This window comes from Chroicocephalus ridibundus, chromosome 4, assembly GCF_963924245.1.
Source record: "Chroicocephalus ridibundus chromosome 4, bChrRid1.1, whole genome shotgun sequence".
Taxonomy (NCBI): Eukaryota; Metazoa; Chordata; class Aves; order Charadriiformes; family Laridae; genus Chroicocephalus; species Chroicocephalus ridibundus.
In genome coordinates, this window is record NC_086287.1 from 2,178,985 (window position 1) to 2,202,382 (window position 23,398).

Sequence of the window (23,398 nt, forward strand, 5' to 3'; positions counted from 1 at the left end):
GGGAAAACTCCACTTTTAGAAGACTCTGGTGTCTGAATTGGTGGAAATATTCGCTTTACAGCCAGCTCTGCTGTGGGGGATTCAAGGTCTCAGCGTTTTCGAGCTCGCCAGGTGCGGGGATGAGGAGGAGCGAGACCCGGGCGCTTGCCCCAAGCTGCCAACAGGGTTATTTCAGACCAGGAATGTCACATTCGATATAAATTAGAAAGTTTTCTAAGGAGTTCTCTCTCTCTTTCTCTCTCTTTCTCCCTCTCCCCCGTGCTGGCTGCCATCCTGAGCACTCCTCGCCCCGGTGCCGGAGCCCGGAGCCCTTCCCTTCCTCCCGCAGCTGCAGCGCTCGCAGGGGCCCACATTGGCTGTCCCTGCGGGGATGCACGGCTTCCGCTGGTGGAATGGGCTGAGTATAATCCTTGTGCATTTTATATCGGTATCGGCATCACTATTGCTTCTTTTGTATTACCAATGTTAATTATTTAGTCTCATTCTATTCAGTCTTTCTACATTTCAACCCTTGGGTTTCCTTGTTTTTCCCCGATTCCCCTTCTTGGGTGGGGAGGGGTCACTGGGTGAGAGAATAATCGTCTAAACGACAAAAAACTGCGAGTTCTTCAACCACAACACCCATCTATCACGTAACGCCCCTCCAGCCTCGTGCCCCGGGACGGGAGGGGGAAATCAGCCGCACAAACAGCCCGGCGGGTTCATCGTGTTGTCAAAGATGGGGATGGCTCCGGAGGCAGCGATGCTGGGGACGGCCAGGCTCGGGGTGCCATCGAAGGGGGCGCAGCACAAAAAGGAGCCAGGCTCAGGCCAACGGGATGTTTCCAACCTTGGGAGAGAAACGGAAGGAACAAGACACGCTGGATTCTGGAAAAAATCTACCCTTTGGCCCCAAAGGGAGCAAGGAATCCTGAGGAAACTCCAAAACCAAGCTGCAAAGAGCTCCAAACACAACTCTGCTGCATCCCCAGCGCGGCTGAGGGGAGGGCAGGGGGCAGGCAGCGCACGGCGGGGCACTGGGTGCCCAGTTTGGGTGCCTGGGCTGGGTGGCAGAGGGTGGCCGCTCTGTCGTAGCTCAGCTTGGCGGCAGAGGGCACCAAACGATGCGGAGATCCCCGCTGTGTTCTCCAAAGGCAGACGAAGGCCAGCTGGAGGGATGGATCCGGAGGCTTTCAGTTCTGGTTTGCCTGTTCCCCACGCAGCTGTGGCCGGGTTAGGATTCCTGTTCAATAAAATCCCCCAAGAATTACGCTTTTGTCCAGAAAAAATGTACGATTTTGATGGCTGAGTAAGGCTGGATTGGACTCCCTGCATGCAGAGGAGCTCACGAGGAACTTGGGCAATGCAGAAGCACTAAATCACTCATAAAAAGCGCTAAAATAAAGTACCCGGTGGCCCCGGGTGGGTGAGGGGAGGCCAGCTGGTGGCCGGAGCGGTTGTGGTTGACTGCAAAGGCAGAAGAGTTGGGTGGTGACCATGACCCGCCCCCCCGCCCCCGCAGAGAAGGACGGCGGCAGCGCAGGACTGGTGACAGGAGTATTTTACGCTCCGCTGCTCCCAGTGATTGGCAGCAATTGGCACGCGAAGAGACAGTCCCTCCAAAGGTCACAGGAGCGAGACGCGCTGGAGATAACTCACAGGGTTCCTCGCGCAATCTAGGTCACCAACGAGAGGAGACGGGCGCCTCCAAAAGCTGCCTTGGCTCCAAGACGGATCCCCGAGTGGCCAATTCCCATCAGGAACGCAATTGCCGCAAGGACCGTTGCGAATTATGCCATCAATCCCGATGGCCAGGTGCCTGAAAGTCTCCAGGGGAGCCGTCCAAGATTAGGCAACGCCACTTCTGTGGCTCACCCCAAATATGAATTTTCAGGCTTTCTGTACGGCAAAGGACTTTGCTGACTAAGCTCGGGGACGGCTTTATCCAACTTTACCCGCGCAGGCTTGAAAAGCTCAGCCCGAGAGAAAAAAAAAATAAATAAAAAAATCACCTTATTGAGATATTCCTTATCTCGGTATGTGCAAATTAAGGAAGTAAACTTGTTTTCCAGTCCCTGTTCCTGGTTTTTCCTGTGCCTCCTGTAAAGGCGTTATCACACATCACATAATTGCTTTATCAGAACTGTCACATGAAAGGCACAAAGGCAGGGAGGGCTGGTTCGAGGCTCCTGGGGTGTCAAACTCCTATGATTTACGGAAGAATATTTGATTAAGTTATCAAGGAAGCCCCCAGAGATGTAGGTTGGTCCTTGCCGAGCTGGTGGCGTGGGGGGGACACGACACTTTTGCTGGGGTAGGACCCGTGGGTGGCCAGGCCACCTCTCCGCCCGCTGTGGCGCATCGTGGATGGTGACGAACACCTTTGGTGACCTCGGTCTGTGGTTGCGAAATCAGTGAATGTTATTCTCTGACTGGGTGGCTTCGATAGCGGCCGGACCGCGTGGACCACAAAACTTCCTGGTTGTACAAGGGCAAAGGCGGAAAGGGAACTGGTTTGATTGCGGTTCGCTCGTGCGAGAGGCGGCGGACAGATGGCCTGACGGCTGGGCCGTGGTGCCGAGAAGAGCGGAGAGAAACGGCGCTTTCCACTAAAGTCCCGATTAAAAGACGGGGTGGGATTCTGAGAAAGGCTCTTCCGTGGTATGAATCCTCCCCTGTTGAGGAACACGGGTAACGACGCGTTGAAAACAAACAGCAGCACATTAAAAGAAGAAAGAACAGCACTATCGATTTTTTTTTTTTCCCCTTTATTGGGAAACGCTCCAAATTTCATTTGACTCCTGGGCTCAGAAGGAACACCCAACCAAAACCACAAATGAACTTGGCCAGATAATAAACAAAAGGCGAAATCCGACAAAGGATCGGGATCGCTGAGCTTTTTGTTTTGTTTTGTTTTGTTTTTTTAACCTTTTGCTAATTGTGTGTTCATTTGCTCTCTAGCCTTACACCGCCACCCTCCACTTCGGAGCCCAAGGAGCTGCAATCAACATCAGCTGCACTAACGAGGTCCTGCATCGATAGCGGACTCTGGAAAGTTTCCATTTCGCTCCCAAACACTTTCTAGATTACAGCTTCGCTTCCTCAAGCGAGCAAAGCGTCCAACTGACCTCAGCTGCTCCAGAAGCACGCGCCGTAGCCGAACGCTCCTTACCGAAAACGTTTTACTCCTTTCTGCCAGCTTTGTCCCAGGCCACGAGCGCTCTGTTGATGCAGAAACAGCTCGAAATTTGGTACGCGGTGTAATTTAAACGCTTACCCATTTTCAGTTATTTTGACTCGCGGTGGGTATTGGCTATCGGCCTTTGTGCCTTTGAGTCTTTCAGCTGATAAAGGAACTGTGTGAAGTATCATAATGGCCAGCTGAAACCACCTCTTATACAAATTAAGTAAGCAGATAATGGGCACATCATTCAGAACTGACCAAAACCCACCCATTTAATCACATTTTTGATTGCCGGGCAACACTTTATCATTCAACGGGATAATTTTTCCTTTCTTCCTTCATTGCAAAGAACAAATCTGAACACAACTTAGTTTACCCACTACTCAGCCTTACATCTTAACAGAAATTAATATAAATTTAACGATTACAAGGGCTCCAGCCCTTCCACATCCGTGGAGACTGCTTCTCAAACAAGCCGTGAAAATATCGATCTCCCTTTGGAAAGTCAAGTTCCCTTCCTCGCAATAACATTGGGGTTTGACCCGGTTATCAGCCACGCCACGAACAAATGGTCCCTGATTAAACCATACGGGGACTTATTAGGATTCATGTGACTCGTATTTATTATACAACAGCCAACAGGCCTCACGTGGTGCGTGTCTCTGGCAGGGACGAGGTGCCTTTCCCGACATACGCGCCGGGATCGCAGCACTTCTCTAACAGCTGGGTGACCTTGCCCAGCCTCCCGCCGTCTCCTTCACCGTCCTCTCCCCTCAGCACCTCGAGCCCGTCTCGTCCGGCAACGCGGAGCTTTCCCCCATCCTCACACAATCCTTAGCACCGCTCGCGTCTGGCGGGGATGTGGAAGTACGGGTGGAAAAGCGGAGGCTGGCTTCGCGTAGAGGGTGATGGCGTCAGAGCTTCCTCTCTCCTGCTGCTCAGGAACTTTCCCGTTTCACGTGAAGAAAACCTAATGTGGGTATTCAGCGGGGATTTGCTTTTATCTCTTGGTTCCAGCTACGCCGCCTGAAAAAAAAAGCCGTAACATGAATTTTTGGCACGTTGCTGAGGTCTGTATGTACAGCTTTGACCTACAACTAAGTGCTCCATATCCATTATCTCACCTCCCCTGCTTCTCCGTCCCCTCTTCTCTTGCACTTCCATCAACCCTTATCCCCCACCTCCACCTCTGCCGCCCCTTTACTGCCACGTACCTCGCCATGCTCGCTTCCCCTCCATCCCTTTCCCCATCACAGAAGTTTTAATTTCGTTTTCATTTCTCACAGGGCTGGATTTAGCCGGATGACGGCCAAGAGAATTCCGAGTCACCCGAAAACAACAGACATGTGAGTGCCTGTAGCAGCCAGCCAGCCTGCGGAGAACAACGTGGCTTTTGCAGCGGCTCTTCTTGCTCTTAGACCTCTGCAAAACAAGAACAGCGGGAGGAAACTCCCTGCGTGGGAAGGGCCCAGCCACGAGGCGTCGGCGAGGTCCTGACGAGGCAAAAGCTGCTTCAAATCTCACCGCGAATCCAACCCGAACCCGCTACGCCTGAATTTCAACCAGCTGCCTGCCTGTAAGCGGCAATAAGCTTTGTTGTAATGCCTTCCTTTTTAACTCTTGTCATAATGATTAATCTCGCCTGATCTTTCTCTGCGGCTCTATGGCTTTCCGCTTTTCGGAACCAGCCGGCGAAGACAAAAGCGTCCACGCAGCAGCTGCTGCTCAGGGCTCACGCAGAGACTTTTGAATCGATGTATAGATCAGCGGAGCTGCCCTCGCCGCTCCAAACCGCGATGGCCCCGAGGGCAAGGTGGGTGACTGGGGGAACCCCATGCTCACCGGCGGCAGCAGCTCCTGCTTTACCGTCCCTGGGCCGACCAGAGAGGCTGTTAAATCTATTACTTGCAGTGCTCAAGCTCAGGCCCTACTCAGGTATTTGCTAAGAAGAGTCAGGACGCTTCAGTAACACCAATTCTTCCAAGAAAACATAGAAGAAAAACTCGATTAGAGTCAATTATAAAGCAGGCAGCAGGGGGAAGGTACCAGAGCAGCGGGGATGGTACCAGAGCATCAGGGCAGGCCCTGCGTGACACAAACAGGTAAGATATAAAGGCTTAATGAGACCATAGCTGGAGGAGAGCCACACCGTCAGGCAAAGCCGACGTATTTATTACTGAAAGGCACAATATTTATAAAATACAGCCGATCCCCACGGGCACGGCAACTCTGAGGCCTAGGCCCCAGGGCCCACTTCACCGCGACAAGATGGCGGCGGCGGCGGGATGTACCACCCGCCTCCTCCCCCCGCCTCGCCGGGGAGGGGAGACGCTCCCCCCCCACACCCCGCCCCGGCATCGCGGTGGTATCGCCCACTTCCGCTGCCGCGCCGGAAGCCGGAAGTGCGCGGCGGAGGGAGGGCCTCGGTGGCGCGGCGGTGAGTCCCGGGCGGGAGCGGCGGAGCCGATAACGGGGCCGCTCCCGGTGTTTCGTAAAGGGGAGGTGGGTCCGGCTCGGCCTGCCGCTTCCCCCGGCGTTCACGGCCCCTCCGGTGGGCGATTGCAGCCGTTACCCGCCGGGACCTCCGGGGGGAAGGGTGGGGGGGTTCGGCCGGGCCTTGTACCGGGAGCCGCCGCCGCCGCGGGAGAAGCCCCGTCCCGCCCGCTCCCTCCCGGTTGTCGTTCCCTCCCACCTCCCAGGACAGGCCCGGTGTTGGCGGAGCAGCCTCCGCCGTGTCCCGGTGGGAGAGCGGCCCCGGGCGGGCCTCGCTCTCCGCTCCCCCGGGGCTGCGGAACGCGGAGGCCTTGGGCGGGCACCCCCGGGGCTGCGGAGGCGTTTCCCTAATCGGGGACCGAGCACCGAGGCGGTGACCCGGGTACGGCAGTCCTGCGGGCAGCCCCTCGCCGGTGTCCCCGGCCTTTCCGAGCCGCGGGGACCCACGCGTTGTCCCTCAGAGAGGCAAAGTGTCACCTCGCTGGCTGCTTCTTACCGGAAAGCTGCTAAAAACCGGTGAGATCTGTGAGGCGAGAGGCCCAGCCCCATGCTGGTACCCAGCTGGACCCAGGGAAATGCCCAGCTCTTTGTGTCCCATCTCCTGTGGGCCATTCGGCTGCTTCCCACAGACCATCCCTGACCTCCGTGCTCGGAGATTGAGCTCCCCGTTTGCCACTCTCCCTGCTTTTCCCCTCTTAAACTCTCTGAGCCTCGTTAATAACAAAAAAAAACCAACCCACCCATAAGTTTATTTCTGTTCTCAGAGTGATCGAGTTCCATACGCGTATACGTAGCAAAGGAGCTAATCTCCCAGCTTTTTTAGGTGGTTGTTACTGGGACGGGTTTGGCTGGATGCTGGGTGAAGAGATTTGGTAACGCTGAGCTTTACCATGTCGTTACGTGCAGAGGCTGATGCAACGTTCCCAGAGCGATAGCGTTGGGATGCCTCACCCGGGTGAAAGGTAGAAAAGCCACGAGCAATTAGGACGCCGCTGAAATCCCCATCGGCTCTTCGGTATGGTGCTTTCCCTCTTGGCGTTTCTCCCGCGTTTCTCCCCTGTTTTTTAATGTGTTCCTGCATTATTGCATCCCACATCTTAGAACCTGTGTCACGAGCGGCTGATATTCGCTAAATATTATCAAACAGCCCAGATTATTTGGAGTAAGTCATGGACTTACTTTCACTTTCCTCCTTAGTGCAGGAAATCCATTAATTCCCTGATTTTAATAATATTTCACTAATTTTTAAAATCGCGAGTTCACCACGTGTGAATGATGCCATCACTTCGTGTTTTCTAAGGGAAAACGCAGTGAGGGAAGCGACGGCAGCACGTAGCTTGTAAGGAACACGCTTAGTAAAACTCATCAAATGAGACAGGAGCCGAGGAACTGGAGAGATGGGGAGGTACGGGAAGGCACGGGTGGCGACGGTGGCCCCAGCGGTGACCGTGGGCACGGTCGGATGCGAGCAGATCCAGGAGGTTCGTTTGGGAGAGCAGGAATCTGGAATGGGACGGTGCAGTGAGAGCCAGCTGGAGTTTGAGAGGCAGGGTGACATCGCCCTGCTAGCGAGTGGCTGTGAGTAGGTGTTTCCCTGACAAAACCGTCTGGCGCGCACAAGTAATTCCTTCCGAATATGCTGTGAGAAGGGAAAAAAAAGTCGGTTGCCAAAGCAGGAAGGAGTAGAAATGTTCTGTTTTCCTTCTCACTCTGCCCTCGGTCTCGCTGATTCTTTATAGCACAGGGGAACCTCTCTGCTGGAGCTGTTTCAAGCAGTTTAACAAAGCTGGTTTTAAATCCCTAATAGGATTAGTACCTATTTGCAGTTGGCTTTAGAAAAACCTCGTCGTTATTTGCCTTCCTTTTCCCCGTCTTAGGAGTCTGCAGCTCCTCTGGGAGGATGGACACCCTGAGGAACCGGACGGTGGAGGAGCTTCGGGAGCTGCAGGATAATGCAGAGGAGATCGAGCGCCTGGCTCTGGAGTCGCAGGAGGTAACGTGGGGCCGGCGTGGTGCAGGCTGGGCTTCGTTAGTCTAACGAGGAGCGGCTGAGGGAGCTGGGGGTGTTCAGCCTGGAGAAGAGGAGGCCGAGGGGAGACCTTCTCGCTCTCTACAGCTCCCTGAAAGGAGGGGGTAGCCAGGGGGGGTCGGTCTCTTCTCCCAATAACAGGAAACAGGACAAGAGGAAACGGTCTCAAGTTGCGCCAGGGGAGGCTTAGGGTGGATATTAGGAAAAATTTCTTCACGGAAAGGGTTGTCAAGCCTTGGAACAGGCTGCCCAGGGAAGTGGTGGAGTCACCATCCCTGGAAGGATTTAAAAGCCGGGCAGACGCGGTGCTGAGGGACGTGGGTTAGTGGTGGGTTTGTCAGTATTATGTTGATGGTTGGACTCCATGATGTGAAAGAGCCCTTCCAACCTCGAGAATTCCCTAATTCTGTGACTGTCGCGTCTCTTTCCGCAGGTTCAGGAGCTGCAGCTGGAGCGGGAGATGGCCCTGGCCGCCAACCGGAGCTTGGCCGAGCAGAACCTGAAGTTCCAGGCGCCGCTGGAGACGGGGCGCACCGACCTCTCGAACAAATACGAAGAGCTGCAGAAGCTGGCTGAGCGGTGTAAAGAGCAAAAGGCAAAGCTGGGTGAGCGTTTGCAAACCTTGCACCCTTTCCGATGGAGTCACGTGGGCTGTAGTTAGCGCAACATCCTTCCCTTTTGCTTCTGCCTGCCTTGGCCATAGCGAGCAGAGAAACTCTCCAGAGCGGTGGCAGAAAGGACTCTGCTGCGTATAAAGTCTATATTTTCTTGGTCCAACTTAGCTGGGCAGATCAAGGATGCTATCCTAGCGAAAAAAAAAAACCCTTTCCTCTTCACATTTTCTCTTTGCATCAGGAGTTTCCAAGGCAGGACGGCTGTTTGCTGATGGTTTTTGTCCCTTTTTGCATTTAACGTTTTGCTCTGCTGCTCTCTCTTGTTTCCCCAGAGAAATTTTCGGCGGCGATGCATCCTCAGACTTTGCTGGATCTCCTGCAGGTGGAAAGCCAGAAAATCGAAGAGGAGTCTGAGGTGAGCTTAAAGTTTAAATCCATTAGCAATTCGAGTGGTTAGTCCTCCAAGACTTGAAGTTACGCTCCCAAGACTAATCCCTAAAATCAAGGATTATCTCTCTGTAGTTCGGCGTTGTTGCTCCAAAAATTTGGATTGCCCTTTGTTTGCTTGTGTGTGGTGCGATGCTTCCCTCTGTGTCTCTGAGAGGTGTAAATCCTAAGAAGAGGAGAAGAGTAGAGGGACGCGGTGCTGATGTCTCTCTCCTCTTCCAGAAAATGGCCGAGAAGTTCCTGGAAGGCGAAGTGCCCCTGGAGACGTTTCTCGAGCAGTTTTCCGGCATGAGGAAGTTGTCCCACTTGCGCCGGGTGAGAGTTGAAAAGCTGCAGGAGATCCTGAGGAAGTTGGAAGCGTCGCAGGAACCCGGCAGGGACTCTCAGCCGCAGCTGCCTCCTCACGTACCTGGGCCCGTGGAACCCCCAAAGCCTTCGGGGGCTCCTTCCTTCCCGTTGCCCTACAGCCCAGCCCCGAGCGTGCCGGTGGGCCCCACGGCCCACGGAGCTCTGCCTCCCGCTCCTTTCTCTGGCTCCCCGGTCACCGTGGGACACGTTGCATCCTCTCAGCCCAGCACCCAGCCCACGTATCCGTGTCCGTATCCTCCAGGTCCCGGACACCCGCCGGCTCAGGCTGCCGATTCCGCACCGGGGTATCCCAAACCCCCCTCGGGAGTCTCGGCTCCAGGCTATTCCTGGTCTCCATCCAGGGGTCCGCCTCAGCCCCCACCGTTTGCCGGCTCTCGCCCTTCTCCTCCGCCCCCCAGACCCGGGTACCCTCCCTACTTCCCCCCCGCGACAGGGAGACCGCAGTGCCCCTACCCGACCCAACCCCCTCTCCCGAATTTCCCGATCCCCCCGCAGCCTCCCTATCCTCCTGGACACCCCCCGCCCTTTGGATACCCCCCGCCACCGAACCCTCAGCGCCCCGCTTGGCCTGGCTACTAAATCGGGACTCCTGGGGGAGCGTCTCCTGATGCTCCCACCTCTTTTTTTTTGTGCACTGAGGAAGAAGAGCGACTCGAGAGAATTGCTCTTCGCCCCATCGGTGCGAAAGCATTACGCAGGAGAAGGGACAGTAGCGGCTCCGGGGATTCGGGGAGGGGGGGGCGGCTTCGGGCAGGCTGACTCTGCCCCCGCGAGCTGCTACTCGGTGACGATGGCTGGTGGGCTGAATTGTTGGCTTCCAAATGGGCTCGTCCGGGCTCCGGTGTGAAAGCCAAGTCGTCTAGGTACCGAGGAACGCTGCGCACTGACTGCAGCCCCCCTCCTCCACGCCCCGAGACACTCCCCCCAGCCCCCCGCCATCGTCTGCGCGTGGGTGAGCGGGAGAGACCGCACCGCGTGTGCCTCTCGTTTGCTGGGCGCGTAACGGGTATGTCGTCTCCTCATTCTAAGCCTTTGCACAGGTCTTCCAAAAGACGCGCTGGGGATCCCTGACGGTATTTCTGACGCAAAAATACTCCTTTGCTTTCCCAAGGGCTTTCCTGGAAGCCAGAGGCGGAGCCAGCCCGTCTCCCCCCGCCCCCCCCCCGGGTGGTTTGGGACTGATGGCGGCCAGCTCGCCCTTTGGCTGGGCCAGGCTTTGAGATCCAGCCGTGATTTTACGTTGGGGAGGGATAACTCCCCCAACCAGCTCTTCTGGAGCCCTTCCCAGCCCGTCAGGCTCCCCCCGGCGCTGCCAGGACCGGTGGAGAGGTACCAAAGCAGCGGCTCTTCCCAGTTCTGTTATTTTTGGGTGCTTCCAGCTCACCGGAGAGCAAAAAACCACTCTCGCTGCTGCGTCTGTCCAGCACAGGAGCCTTTCCCAGCCCGTGCGTTGCCTCACGGTGGGCTCCGGTAGCTCCCCAGAGTTCAACGCCTGGATATTATCTGTGTTTTTGAAGTAAAATAGAGTGACGCGACGTCTCGGGCTGCTGCTGCTTTTGGGGGAAGGAATCTCTCGGGTGACCGGAGCGGGAATCGACGACTCCTGCCCAGCTCTGGGAAAACGCTGGGGCTCCTGGATCCCCGGCCTCTCCCGCAGCACCCAGGGGAACGGGGCGGGGGGGAGGAAGGGGGGGAGCTTTAGGGTGCTGCGGGCTCCCCCTTCTCAGGAAACACTAGATAACGGAGGGAGCGACAAGTTAACGGTACCGGGATTTGCTTTGCTCGGCACTTTATCCTTCGAGTCCTGCCTGTTATCCCCGTTAAGTTATTTATAAGGAAAGATTTACTAATGGACTAGAACGAGGCAAACGCTTGTGGGCCTGGACGGAAGCGATTCCCTGTCTGTGGTTAATTACAGTAATAAAATTTGATGAACTGCACGCGGGGGTCACGGCGGCGCTTGCTTTCGGAAACGGCGGGGCGTGCAGCTGACGCGTTCTATCGATCTTTTTATGGCCCTCCTGGCCTCCCTACACCCCGCTTCCCCTGGATTTTGGTCGATAAAACCTTTCGCCCTCCCGCAGGACCATCTTCTTCCCGCTCGTCTCTCCTCCTCTCTGGTTTTCATCTTCCCTAAGGGGCCCGTTTAGCCTGGGGCATCTTCCGCGTCAACCCATCTTTCCCCTCCTCTGGCACCATCCCGCGGTTTCCCCTCCCCGGTTGGGAATTAGATGGTCGAAGGCCCGGCGCCGGTGGCGTCGGAAGGAAGAGAACAAAGTGTAATTACTAGAAAAAAAAAAAAAAAACAACAAACAACGCAATTTTATTCCAACGCTTATCGCTTGTTAAATATCTCAGACTTGTTCTCGGTATTTCTGCCTTCCCCGTGCTCCTCGCATCCCTGCTTTGCTTTCTGCCTCTGCCCAAATCTCGCCGCCGTCCCACGCAAAGGCTGGTTTTGCTGCTTTTCCCCCCACCACCACCCCGCCACCGTCTTTCTTCATCTTTCTCCGAAGCTCAGCACCCCGGTATCGCTTTCAGCCCGGCCGGGGTGGGAGGACGAGCGCGGTTATCCCGGTTTTGAGAGAGGGAGAAGCCGGCAAACCCCTTTGGGAGCGTGGCCGCTCCGCTCTGGGTGGGGGTATGAAGCCTGTTGCGACCCAGCTGCCTTTTAGACTCATAATTTAAACAAAACAAAAAAAAATAATCCCCCCCCCCCCCCCCCCCCGCACCGGCTTCCCTCCCTCCGAGGGAGGCTCAAAAGCAAGAGGAAACTTGCTCGGAAAGGTGCTGGGGTACCGGGGTGCAGCCGAAGCCGAGCCCTGCGATCCCGGTGCCCGGTACGGAGAAGCCGGGGCAAATTTGGCTCCGAGTCGAGCAGGGACTTGCCGGGGCCGGGGGTTTGTCCTGGCCCCCGAGGTCTCCCGTGGCAGGGCCTGGGGGGGGGGTTGTCCTGGCCCCCAGGGTCTCCCGTGGCGCTTGCGGGGGGATGCGGGTAGGTTTGTGTCCCCCGTCTCTTCCTTCAGCTCAGCACGGCGTGGAATCCCAGCAGGGTTTGGGTTGGAAGGGACCGTCAATAATCATCTCCTTCTCCCCCCCCCGCCACCGCCGCCGCCGCTGCTGCTGCCGAGGGGGGGTTCAGCTGGATGGGGGGTTGCTCCAAATTTTTTAGGCTGCGTCCCACCTCTGCCTGCAGGGCGGGAAGGTGGCTGAGGACGGAAACAAGGTCGCTTACCCCCCCCCTCTCCCCCAAAAATGCAAGAAAAGCCGCTAATTCAGCAGTTGCTCAGCTTTGTCACCGCGTTGGGGGGGGGGGGGGGGGAAGGCTCTGCTGGGGGACCTGGGCGGCCTGGGGGGGGGGGTCCCAGCTCTGGTTAGATGGGGGGGGGGGGGTGTCACACTCTGCGGGTGGAATGAAGGTCGTAGTCGCTGTCGGAGGAGTTGTCCGGAGGGTTGGACGCTCTGCACGCACCTTCCAGGGCTGCGGGGGGGGGAGAAGGATGCGACAAATTATGGGGGGGTGGGGGGGGGGTTCATTCCCCCCGGTGCCTGCGGGATGGGGAGTACGGAGGAGCCGTTCCCGGCGTCCCCCTGCCCTTACCTGGGTAAGCCGAGAGGTGGGAGCTCTTCTGGGGGGGCTGAACGTAGTCGTTGTCCCCCCCCTGCGCCCGCTGCCCCTCCGCCCGCGGCCTGGGGGCGACGGTGCTGTTGCGGTGGAAGGAGACTGGGAGCCGCGGGGGGGGGAGAAAAAGTCAGGGTTTATTTTATTTTATTTTATTTTATTTTATTTTATTTTATTTTATTTTATTTTATTTTATTTTATTTTATTTTATTTTATTTTATTTTATTTTATTTTATTTTATTTTATTTTATTTTTTTTCGGGGAAGGGAAGCGGGGGAGGAAGGATTTGGGGCTGAAACAGAAAGGTTTGAGGCGACACGCGCACACACACACACACACACCCTCACTGGGAAGGGGTGGGGGGGTGGGGGGGGGCTGAGTAAAAGCGGGGTTCGGTTCTCCCCGTCTGAGTTAATATCGCGCCGATGAGTCAACGCGGCGGCAGGAAACCGGGGCCGGGGGCTGGGGGCGAGCCCGTTCGCACCTCCGCCTGCTGCGGCCGGCGATGGGCTGGGGGGAGGTGATCGGACCCCCAGCCCCACGGAGGATATGGGGGGGTGGGGGGGGGTGGGGGGGGGCACGGCCGAGCTGCTCCTCACCCGTCTGGTTGAGTCCCGTGGGCCCGATCCACTGGCGCTGCTTCTTTTTGGAGACTGGAAGGCAGAGGTGGGGCGGTGAGTTGGGGGGATTTTGCTGGGGGGGGGGGGGGGTGTCTGCCCCCATGCCTCCTGCCTCCCCCTCCCCCCCCCCCCGCCAGCCCCATATGTCATCCCGAATAATCTCCATCCCAACCCCCCCGATAATCCCCCCGCCGCCCCCTGAGACCCTCTTTTGTGTCCTAATCCGTCCCCCCCGCGGCTTGAAAAAGGCACCCCGCTCCCCTTCTCCGTGCCCGTGCCATGTGGGGCGGGCTCGGGGACAATGGGGCCGGGGGGGTGGTGGTGGGGGCGATCTGTGGGGCTGAGCGGTACATCTCCTGACCCCCCCCACCACCACCACCATCTCCCCGCTGCAAGGAGGTGGGGGAAGATGCAGGGATGGATGATGCCAAAGTGGCGATGGCAGAGCGGGATGAGGAAGAAGAGGAGGAGGAGGAGGAGGAAGAAGAGAAGAGGGTCCGGAGCTCGTCACCTACTTCTCTTCATCAGCCTCCTGTAGGCAGGAGGGCCGCAGATGAGCAAGAGGACGCCGAAGAGGAGGAGAGCCAGGCAGATGCTCGCGACGGTGCCTGCCGACGTGCCGACGGGACGCGGCTTGGAGTCCTGGCCTGGGGACAGAACGGGTGTCACCGGGCGAGACCCTCGTTGCCCGGGTGGTGGCCGATGGCGGCAGCTTGAGCACCCACCCCCCCCTTGCCAGGAGGGCTGCGGGGAGCCCCGCAGGCCAGGCTTTCCCCATCGCCTGCCCCCAGCTCCCACCCTCTGCCCCGTTCCCCGGGCGTTCACCCTTGGAAATCCCAGATCCCAGCGTCAGGGGACGCCTGGCACTGGGTGCCGCGGGCACCACCGCCCCATGCCCCGCCGTCCCCACCCAGGGGGGAGTCAAGCCCGGCACGGCAGCTTACACACGATTCTGGTCCGGGAACAGGTCTGGGGACCCCCCAGCCTGGTGGGGCAGAGGTGCAGGGTGGGGACCCCGCAGGTGACACCCATGACGGGGGGGTCCTGGACCTCGGCGCTGGAGGAGAGGTTGCCACACCGCAGCTCCTGGCACAGCTGCCGGCCCCATTGGGTTCGCTGCGCCCGGTTGTCACACAGCACCCACCATTGTCCCTCGTGAAAGACCTCGATGTCCCCTTCGCACGGCGTGGGACCGGCCGCCAGCCTCCGCAGGGCCCGGGGCTCGGGGCCTGGGGGAGAGAAGGCAGAGAGGGCTCAGATCCGGGGGGAGACGTCGCAGCCGGGGCTCGGCCATCATCACCGGCGCGTGGTCCTCCTTCCCGGGATGCTCCCGGCGTCTCGGCTTCTCCTTGTGCCCCGGGGACCGGGGATGCGCCCGAGCCGTCGCGGGGTCACGCGTTGAGGAGCTTTGAGCCGTCCCCGTGGGAGACGCGGTGGGGAAGCCCGCTCCGCCAGCTGCCGCCCAGCAGCCCCCGAGACCACCCCCCCGGCCAAAACCCCGCGGGAGGGCTGCTGAGCTGGGGCAGATGGCAGGACCCCCTCCCAGCCAGCCCCCTCCTCGCCCCGCGGCTCGGCTCTCCCTGCTGCGGCGCCGGCACCAAGCTCTTCTGCGGGGAGATGCTCAGGGAAGGGAGATGGTCACGGCAGGGAGGTGGTTGTGGCAGGGAGGTGGTCACGGCAGGGAGATGCTCAGGGAAGGGAGATGTTTGCAGCAAGGAGACGCTCGCGGCAGGGAGACGCTCGCTGCGGGGAGATGCTCAGAGCAGGGACATGCTCACAGCAGGGAGACGGTCACGGCAGGGAGATGCTCACAGCGGGGAGATGGTCGCAGCGGGGGAGATGGTCACAGCAAGGAGATGGTCACGGCAGGGAGATGGTCACGGCAGGGAGATGCTTAGGGAAGGGAGATGGCCACAGCAGGGGGATGCTCGTGGCAGGGAGATGCCCATAGCGGGAAGATGGTTGCAGCAAGGAGATGCTCATGGCGGGGGAGATGCTCCTGGCAGGGAGATGGTCATGGCAGGGAGATGCTCATGGCAGGGAGACGCCCATAGCGGGAAGATGGTTGCAGCAAGGAGATGGTTGCAGCAGGGGAGATGGACGCAGCAAGGAGATGGTCACAGCAGGGAGATGCTCATGGCAGGGAGATGCTCACGGTGGGAAGATGGTTGCAGCAGGGGGGATGGTCACAGCAGGGGAGATGGTCACAGCAGGGAGATGCTTAGGGAAGGGAGATGGTCACAGCAGGGAGATGTTCGTGGCAGGGAGATGCCCATAGCGGGAAGATAGTTGCAGCAAGGAGATGCTCATGGCAGGGAGACGGTCATGGCGGGGAGATGGTTGCGGCGAGGAGATGCTCGGTGGCAGGGGAGATGGTCACAGCAGGGCGATGCTTAGGGAAGGGAGATAGTCACAGCGGGGAGATGGTCACGGCAGGGAGATGCTCATGGCGGGGAGATGGTAATAGCAAGGAGATGCTCATGGCGGGGGAGATGGTTGCGGCAGGGGAGATGGTTGCGGCAGGGACACGCTCATGGCAGGGACATGCTCATGGCAGGGAGATGCTTGTGATGGGGAGATGGTCGGGGCAGGGAGGCGGTCGTGGTGGGGAGATGGTCACGGCGGGGAGATGGTCACGGTGGGGAGATGGTCACGGCACGGGGATGCTCAGGGAAGGAAGATGGTCGTGGCAGGGAGGAGCTTGCAGCAGGGCAATGCTTGCGGTAGGGGGATGCTCATGGCGGGGAGACGCTCGCGGCAAGCACCCGAGGGGTGCGGACGAGCAGGGTGCTGGGCCCTGCCGGCACACCCGGCCCCCCCGTGTTGGTTTTCGGGGGCGCCAACATGGCGCTGGCTGCGCGCTGCTCTCGCTCCCCGCCTTTCCCTACGGGCAGCGCTGGCACGATGGGAGCCCCGGGGGGCTGGGGGCGCCGCTGCCGGGGAGCCAGCGCCCGGAGGAGATTTCCTGTTTTGCCTTGGCACGCCGGAGAGGAAGAGCAGGAGTGGGTGGACGGGGTGCACGGGGCAGAGGGGGACGGGGCTGTCACCCTTCTCGGGGCTTCAACCCCCCCGCCCCTCCCCGGGCCGGCCATCCAGCCCAGCGATCCCACCTCCCTGGGGTTTTCCCAGCGGGAAAAGCAGCCGGTGGTCCCGGAGCACAAGCCAAGCAGTCGGGGAAGTCGGGAGCCGTGGCGGGACGAGTTCTCACCGGAGCAGATGATGAAGGCGGGCGTCCCCCCCCGCCGGGCGCGGGTCCTGTTGAAGCAGTCGAAGAGGGGCCGGTTCTCGCAGGGTTCCGTCGCTTCCCACCGCACCGGCAAGTGGCTTTTGGGCTCCGGCTCGGCCTGGCCGCGGCCGTCGACGGCGGTGCCGCAGCGCAGAGCCTGGCAGAGGCGGGTGGCCAGCTCCGGGGACACCCCCGGGTTGGCCGCCACGGCCCCCCACAGCCCTTCCCTGTGCAGCTCCAGGAAACCCAAGCAGTTGGAATCTCCATCCACCAGCTGCAGCCTGGCGGGTCCTGCCGAGGGATGGCGGGGACGGGGGGGGGGGAAGAAATAATCATCTTGTTACACACCGGCATGTCATTTCTTCCCGTTATTGAGAAGAAAGTCCCCGAGCTTTCCGCCTCCGACGGTTAATTAACCCGTGGATGCTGCAAACGCTATTAACGAGACCCGGCCGCCTCGGCACGGGACGGGGCTCTTACCGGTGGGCTCCGGGGTGGTTCTGGGGGGCGCCGGTGTGGGCTCTGAAAGGAGAAAAGAAGGGTCAGGTTGTGCGGGGGAGGTGATCCCCAGGGATGGGGGGGTCCGGGGAAGTGGGGGGGGTCCGGGCTCACCGCTGCAGGCGAGGACGGCGTGCTCCGTGCAGTTTGCCGGCACCCACTGACACGCCGTCACGGTGGCCACCGGCCACCGGCACCGCAGCGTCGAGTTGCGTGGCTCCTTCCCGCCGGTCAAGACGAGCTGGAGGGGCTCGGCCATGGGGGGGCCGCAGCCCAGCCGCTGGCAGATGTCGCGCCTGAAGGTTTCGCTCGGGTTATCCCGGCACACGCGGTTCCATCGGCCTTTCCACTTCACCTCCAGCATCCCGGCGCAGCGGCAGCCGCCGCCGCGGAGCTGCAGGCTGAGATCTAGGGGGGAAAAAAACACGGGCGTTAGGGGTTTTTCCTTCCCTTGGCGGCGCCTTTTTTTGGCTTTTTTTTCCACCCAGAGGTTGGGGGGGAAAAAAAAAAAAAAAACGAAAAAAAGCCCTGGCCGGGTTTCGGCGCCCAGAGCCGGGCAGCGGCGTGCCCCGCGATGGCGGCCGGAGCTTCTGGCAAAGTGGGGCAGGAAGGAAACGGAGCGTTATTTTTTTTTTTGGGGAGGGGGAGACCCGGCTGCAGCTCCGGCAGCCGCCACGCTAAACGAAGGAACCGCTAACAAAGCGGCGAAGCCATGCCCAAGGCATTGTCCATCCGTGTCCCCCCCCGGCTCCCCGGCCACGCACGCTCACCTGCCGGGATGAAGGCGGCTCCTCCGGGGACGGGGACGGCTGCAAGAGAGAGGGGGACAAGGTGTCAGTCCTTAGGGACACCTCTTGGTCACCTGTCGCCGGGTTATTTTTTGTGGGGGCCGGGGGGAAAAGGTGGTTTTGGAGGTTCGGGTCGGCCTTTCGCCGGGGCAAAAGCGCGGCCGGTGGGAAGGAGCTGGCGGTGGCCGGGAGCTCGGTGGCCGTGCGGTGCCGACCCGGCTTTGGTCCCCCAAAGCTCGGCAATGGGGACACTTCTGTCCCCAAAGCTCCAGTCCCCAAGCTGGCCGCGTGCCCTCGGGGACCGGAGGAGGAGGAGGAGGAGGATGTTGGGCCGTGCCGGCATTTTCCTTGGCAATCGAAGAGCATTTTCTGGCTTTTTTTTTTGTCGATGAATTTGCTCTCCCTCCTCCTCCTCTTCACACCTTTTAATGAAAATAAATCAATCCGCGCGACCTGGCCGTAGCGCTGCCTGCCGGCCTGGGGGGATAATTATGGCTGGAAAAATAGGCAGACGAGGGCTGCCGGCTAATTACCGCTAACGAGCTAACATCCCTGCTGGTAGGAAGGTAGGGCCAAGCGGCCGTGGATGGTGCCGCCATCGCCGCCGTGAGCCGGAGCCGTGCCCGCCCCGCCATGCCGTGCCGGATCGAGGGATGGCGGGCAACGGGGATGGGGAGATGGCTGGCTGCCCCCCCAGCACCCCTAGGTTGATTCCCGGGATGTGACGAGCATCCCCGAGGACCCCCGGAGCTGGGGTTTGGGGGGCGGGGGGACCGGACCCGCCTGGTTGTGGCCGAAGAGCGCCCGCGTTTCTCCTCGCTGCCGGCGTTTCGGTCTGGGCTCGGCAGCCTTGTCACCGGTCCCCAGCCCCTGCCACTGGTCCCCAAGCCTGGCCCGAGCCCCCCGTGGGCATACGGGACCCCCCCGGCACGGTGCCATGGATGAGACGAGACGCACGTAGGGCCGAGCCCCCCCCGCCCTCCGCTGCCAAAAGATGCCCGGCAGCGGGAAAACCCAAAGGTTCCACCATGGCATTGCAAGGATCCCGGGTCCCACCGGGCATCCCTGGCAGCGGCGCACCCCGATAAAGCAGACGTGTCCCCCAGCCCCCCCGAACCCCCCCCTCCAGCCGCCGTACTCACCCCACGTCCCCAACAAGAGCAGCAGGCGCAGGGCGGGCAGCGGGGCCGCCATGGGCACGGCCGGCCGCCTCCTCGGCCCCGGCGCTCGGCGGCAGAGCCGGAGGATGGCGGGGTGAGGGCGGAGTGGGGGGCGGTGGCGGGGGGGGGGGGCACCGCCACCTCCGCTACCCGGCCTGGGGAAGGCGGGCGAGGGGGGCCGGGCGGGAAGAAGGGGCTGTTTTTCCTCCCTCTGTGGTTTTGTGCGTCACGTCTACACGCTCGTTTGAAGTCTCGAGTTCGGCAGCTGCCTCCCCGGGTCCCGCCGAGCACGAGGGCGAGGGCAAAAGGGGAGAGAAACCCGGGGGGGGAAAAAGAGGGGGGTGGCAGGGGGTGTTTCAGCCCCCCCATCCCCATGCCGGCGTCCCCCCCCGCCCCGTCTCTGCAGAGGGTGGGAGTGTGGTGAATATACCCAGCGCTGGGGGGGGGTCGGGGGGAGCCTCCGTAAAAGCTTCGGGTCCCCACAAAGCTGCCGGTGGCCGAGCGAGAGCCCGGAGGTGGCACCCAAAGGAGAGGTGGGGGGCGCGAACCTGGGGGGGGGCGGGTTTTGGGTGATGGGAGCCGGTGGCATTCACCCAGGGGAATCCCAGCCCCCGTGAGCTGTTTTGGGAGCTGGATTCCGGCGGGGAGAACCGGCGACGGCACCAAACCCGAGAGCCCAAGCTCCCGCGAGGGCTGGATCCCACCCTCGGTGCCACGGGGAGCCCGGCGCCCGCTCTCACCTGCCACCTGTCCCCTGCCACAAACAGCCTCCCCTGCCTCCCCTCCTCCTCCTCGATGGCTTGTCTCGGCTCCGCACCCTCACTGCCACCTGCGGTCACCGGTCAAGGCGAGTGGCACCGCGGGGCAGGAAATGTGCCAGGCACTGCCCGTGCCACCAGCTCCCGCAAAGGAGGTGATGCACGCCGCACCATGCCATGCCACGCCACGCTACGTCACGTCACGCCGTGCCATGGATGCCACTTCACACCATTCCGCGTCACGCCACGCCATGCCGCGCCGTGCCACGCCACATCACACCATGCCACACCATGCCATGCCACGTCACAGCATGCCATGCCACATCACGCCATGCCACACCATGCCATGCCACGTCACAGCATGCCATGCCGCGCTGCCACGTCACACCATGCCATGTCACGTCACACCATGCCATGCCACGCCACATCACACCATGCCATGATGCACCATGGCACGCTGCACCATGCCACGCCATGCCACCCCATGCCATACTGTGCCATGCCATGTCACACCATGCCATGCAACGTCACAACATGCCACATCACACCATGCCATGCCATGCTGCCATATCACGCCATGCCACGTCACATCATGCCATGCCACATCATGCCATTCCACGGCACACCACGCCATGCCATGTCACACCATGCCATGTCACACCATGTCACACCATGCCACGCCATGCCACGCCACGCTGCCATATCACACCATGCCACGCCAGGCCACACCATGTCACACCACGCCATGCTGCACCATGCCACGCCACGCCACGCCACGCCACGCCGTGCCATGTCACACCATGCCATGCCACGCCACGTCACACCATGCCATGCCACGCCATACCATGCCACATCATACCATGCCATGCCAAGCTGCCGTATCACACCATGCCATGCTGCTCCATGCCACACCACGTCACACCATGCCATGCCACGTCACATCATGCCACGCCACGCCATGTCACACCATGCCACATCACACCATGCCATGCCATGCTGCCATATCACACCATGCCACGTCACACCATGCCATGTCACATCATGCCATTCCACGGCACACCACGCCATGCCATGTCACACCATGCCATGTCACACCATGTCACACCATGCCACGCCATGCCACGCCACGCTGCCATATCACACCATGCCACGCCAGGCCACACCATGTCACACCACGCCATGCTGCACCATGCCACGCCACGCCACGCCGTGCCATGTCACACCATGCCATGCCACGCCATACCATGCCACATCATACCATGCCATGCCAAGCTGCCGTATCACGCCATGCCATGCTGCTCCATGCCACACCACGTCACACCATGCCATGCCACGTCACACCATGCCACGCCACGCCATGTCACACCATGCCACATCACACCATGCCACATCACACCATGCCATGCCATGCTGCCATATCACGCCATGCCACGTCACATCATGCCATGCCACATTATGCCATTCCACGGCACACCACGCCATGCCACGTCACGCCATGCCACGTCACACCATGCCATGTCACACCATGCCATGTCACACCATGCCATGCCATGCCACGCCATGCCACGCCACGCTGCCATATCACACCATGCCACGCCAGGCCACACCATGTCACACCACGCCATGCTGCATCATGCCACGCCACGCCACGCCGTGCCATGTCACACCATGCCATGCCACGCCATGCCACACCACGTCACACCATGCCATGCCACGCCACGCCGTGCCATGTCACAGCATGCCATGCTGCTCCATGCCACACCACGTCACACCATGCCATGCCACGCCATGCCATGCCACTCCACGCCACGCCACACCGAGCCACCACGTGCCCCACAGGCCGCGGCAGCACCCGAGGCACCGCGGCGGCCCCCTGGGGTGGGGATCGGGGAGGTTTCATGCGGACGTATCCCCGCTTCCCCCAGTCGCTGGCACCCCGGGGACACCGTCTATCCCTGCAAGGGCACGTGGGGCACAGGCGGTGGTGGTCTGGGGGAGGGCGAGGCGTTAATTGATTGTGCCCTAATTAATTCCTCCAAATCCAGGTCATGCGTGCTAACGAAGGCAGCTGTTTTCCATTGACCCGGTGGCATTTCTGCTGAAAGGAGAGGGCCTGGGGAGCGGTGCTGGGGGGGGGGGGGGGAAACTGGTCTTTCTGGGCAGCTTGGAGAGATTTTTTTGGGGGGAGCTCCTGTCCCCTCCTGCTGCCACCGCCGCCACTCTGGGCTGCTGCCCCGCAGCCACGGGATGCTCCGATCCTCAACCCCGGAGCCGGGGTTTGGCCCTCCTGGGAGTTTCCTGCCCCCGAGCTCTCTCCGGGGTGCAGATTTTCCATGACTCAAGAGGAAGCCGGTCGGGGGTGGCGGGAGGGGGGGGTGGGTGGCAAGCGGCCGTGGGCCGCCGGGCGCAGGCGGAGATGCTCCGGGAGGTCGGGCAGAGATGCCGGGCGATGCCGGCAACACGAGCACTCCATTCCCAGCCAGGCCCCCGGCATCCCTGGAGGGGCCCCGGCTCAGTAACCCCCTCCCAGTTCCTTTGGAAGCCTCCACATCCCTTTTTCCAGGCGGAGCGGAGGGGCCCTGACCGCTCTGGACGGCGATGACCCCCCCCCGGTTGTTGCAGGGTTGTGGGGTGCTCCCCATGGCCCCCGCTTGTTCCCATCCTCTCCCAGTCATCCCGGGGGTCCTGCTGGCCCCCAAGACCAGGCTGTGATGGGAGCGAGCCCCGCTGGGGTGTCCCATGGGGTCCTGGTGCTGTCCCCCCCCCGCCACGGGCTCTGCGCTGGCATGGATTTGGGAAGGGGGTGCAAGACCCAGACTTTCTCCTGGGTCAACCCTTCCCGTGGGATTCAGCCGGAGCCGCGCTGGGGGTCTGCAGGGTGGGGGGAGCCCAGCCCCCCCCTCACCCCAAATCGACCTGAGGTGGGTGATCCACCCTCCGGCATCCCGGGATGTTTGGCCTCGAGGAAAGCTCCACCTTCTCCCCTTGTCCCCAGGGTGCCTGAGCCCCACGGACGTGGGTCCGGACCTCCCCTGCAAATCCACGTCTGGGCTCCGGAGGTGCCGCCGGCAGGATTGGTGCCGCGGCTCGGTGAGAGCATCCTCGCTCTCGGTGAGAGCATCGGCTGCACGCTGGGACAGAGAAGGACGATTATCATATCTTTCCGGAGGGGGTCGGGAGGGGGTATGTGGCATGGAGGGGGTGGGGGTGGGGAAGAGCTAGGACGTGCCCAGAAGGTCGCGAGAAGCCTTTGAAGAGGCAGGAGCTGCCAGCGCGCCGCCCGTTATCCGAACGACGACGACGGCGGCAGCGGCATTTCCCAGCGCCTCTCCCCGCCCAGTAAAGGGTTGGCACCGACGTACCCATCGTCGGGTGGCTGGAGGCGACACGCGGATCCTTCGCCCCCTGTCCCGACGGGGAGTGGGTTATCCTTCCCGCCCCCCCCCCCCCCCCCCCAGCACCGCGAGGGCATCGATGGCCCCGTGGGTACCAATTCCCGTCGGTCCCCGCCTTGGGAATCGGTACCCACGGGGCATCAGCATCCCTCAGGTGGCCGCGGGCAACGGCCGCCCTGGCAAAGGTGCCACCGCCTGGTATGGGGAGCTTCGAGA

The 23,398-nt window shown here is 60.8% G+C and overlaps 2 protein-coding genes across 4 annotated transcripts; one reads left to right on the plus strand and one right to left on the minus strand.

The window, feature by feature from the left end:
• Window positions 1-5,551: 5,551 nt before the first annotated feature.
• On the plus strand, window positions 5,552-11,055 carry VPS37C (VPS37C subunit of ESCRT-I). Of its 3 annotated transcripts, none has more exons than XM_063333427.1 (6): window positions 5,552-5,600; window positions 6,563-6,671; window positions 7,534-7,649; window positions 8,119-8,290; window positions 8,632-8,714; window positions 8,969-11,055. In XM_063333427.1, exons 3-6 carry the CDS (start codon window positions 7,557-7,559, stop codon window positions 9,692-9,694), a joined length of 1,074 nt encoding a protein of 357 aa, XP_063189497.1. In that variant the 5' UTR covers window positions 5,552-5,600; window positions 6,563-6,671; window positions 7,534-7,556; the 3' UTR covers window positions 9,695-11,055. The 3 variants fall into 3 exon arrangements, with proteins under 3 accessions (XP_063189497.1, XP_063189499.1, XP_063189500.1); XM_063333429.1 differs by having other exon boundaries at window positions 5,553-5,665; XM_063333430.1 differs by lacking the exon at window positions 5,552-5,600 and adding an exon at window positions 5,723-6,038.
• A 1,445-nt stretch (window positions 11,056-12,500) lies between these two features.
• CD5 (CD5 molecule) lies at window positions 12,501-19,129 on the minus strand. Its single transcript, XM_063333417.1, has 10 exons — window positions 19,012-19,129; window positions 17,852-17,890; window positions 17,196-17,489; window positions 17,064-17,105; window positions 16,566-16,874; window positions 14,302-14,586; window positions 13,873-14,004; window positions 13,337-13,390; window positions 12,717-12,839; window positions 12,501-12,596 (listed from the first exon to the last, which is right to left on the minus strand). The coding sequence occupies exons 1-10, from the start codon at window positions 19,061-19,063 to the stop codon at window positions 12,511-12,513; spliced, it is 1,416 nt and encodes a 471-aa protein (XP_063189487.1). The 5' UTR covers window positions 19,064-19,129; the 3' UTR covers window positions 12,501-12,510.
• Window positions 19,130-23,398: the final 4,269 nt, after the last annotated feature.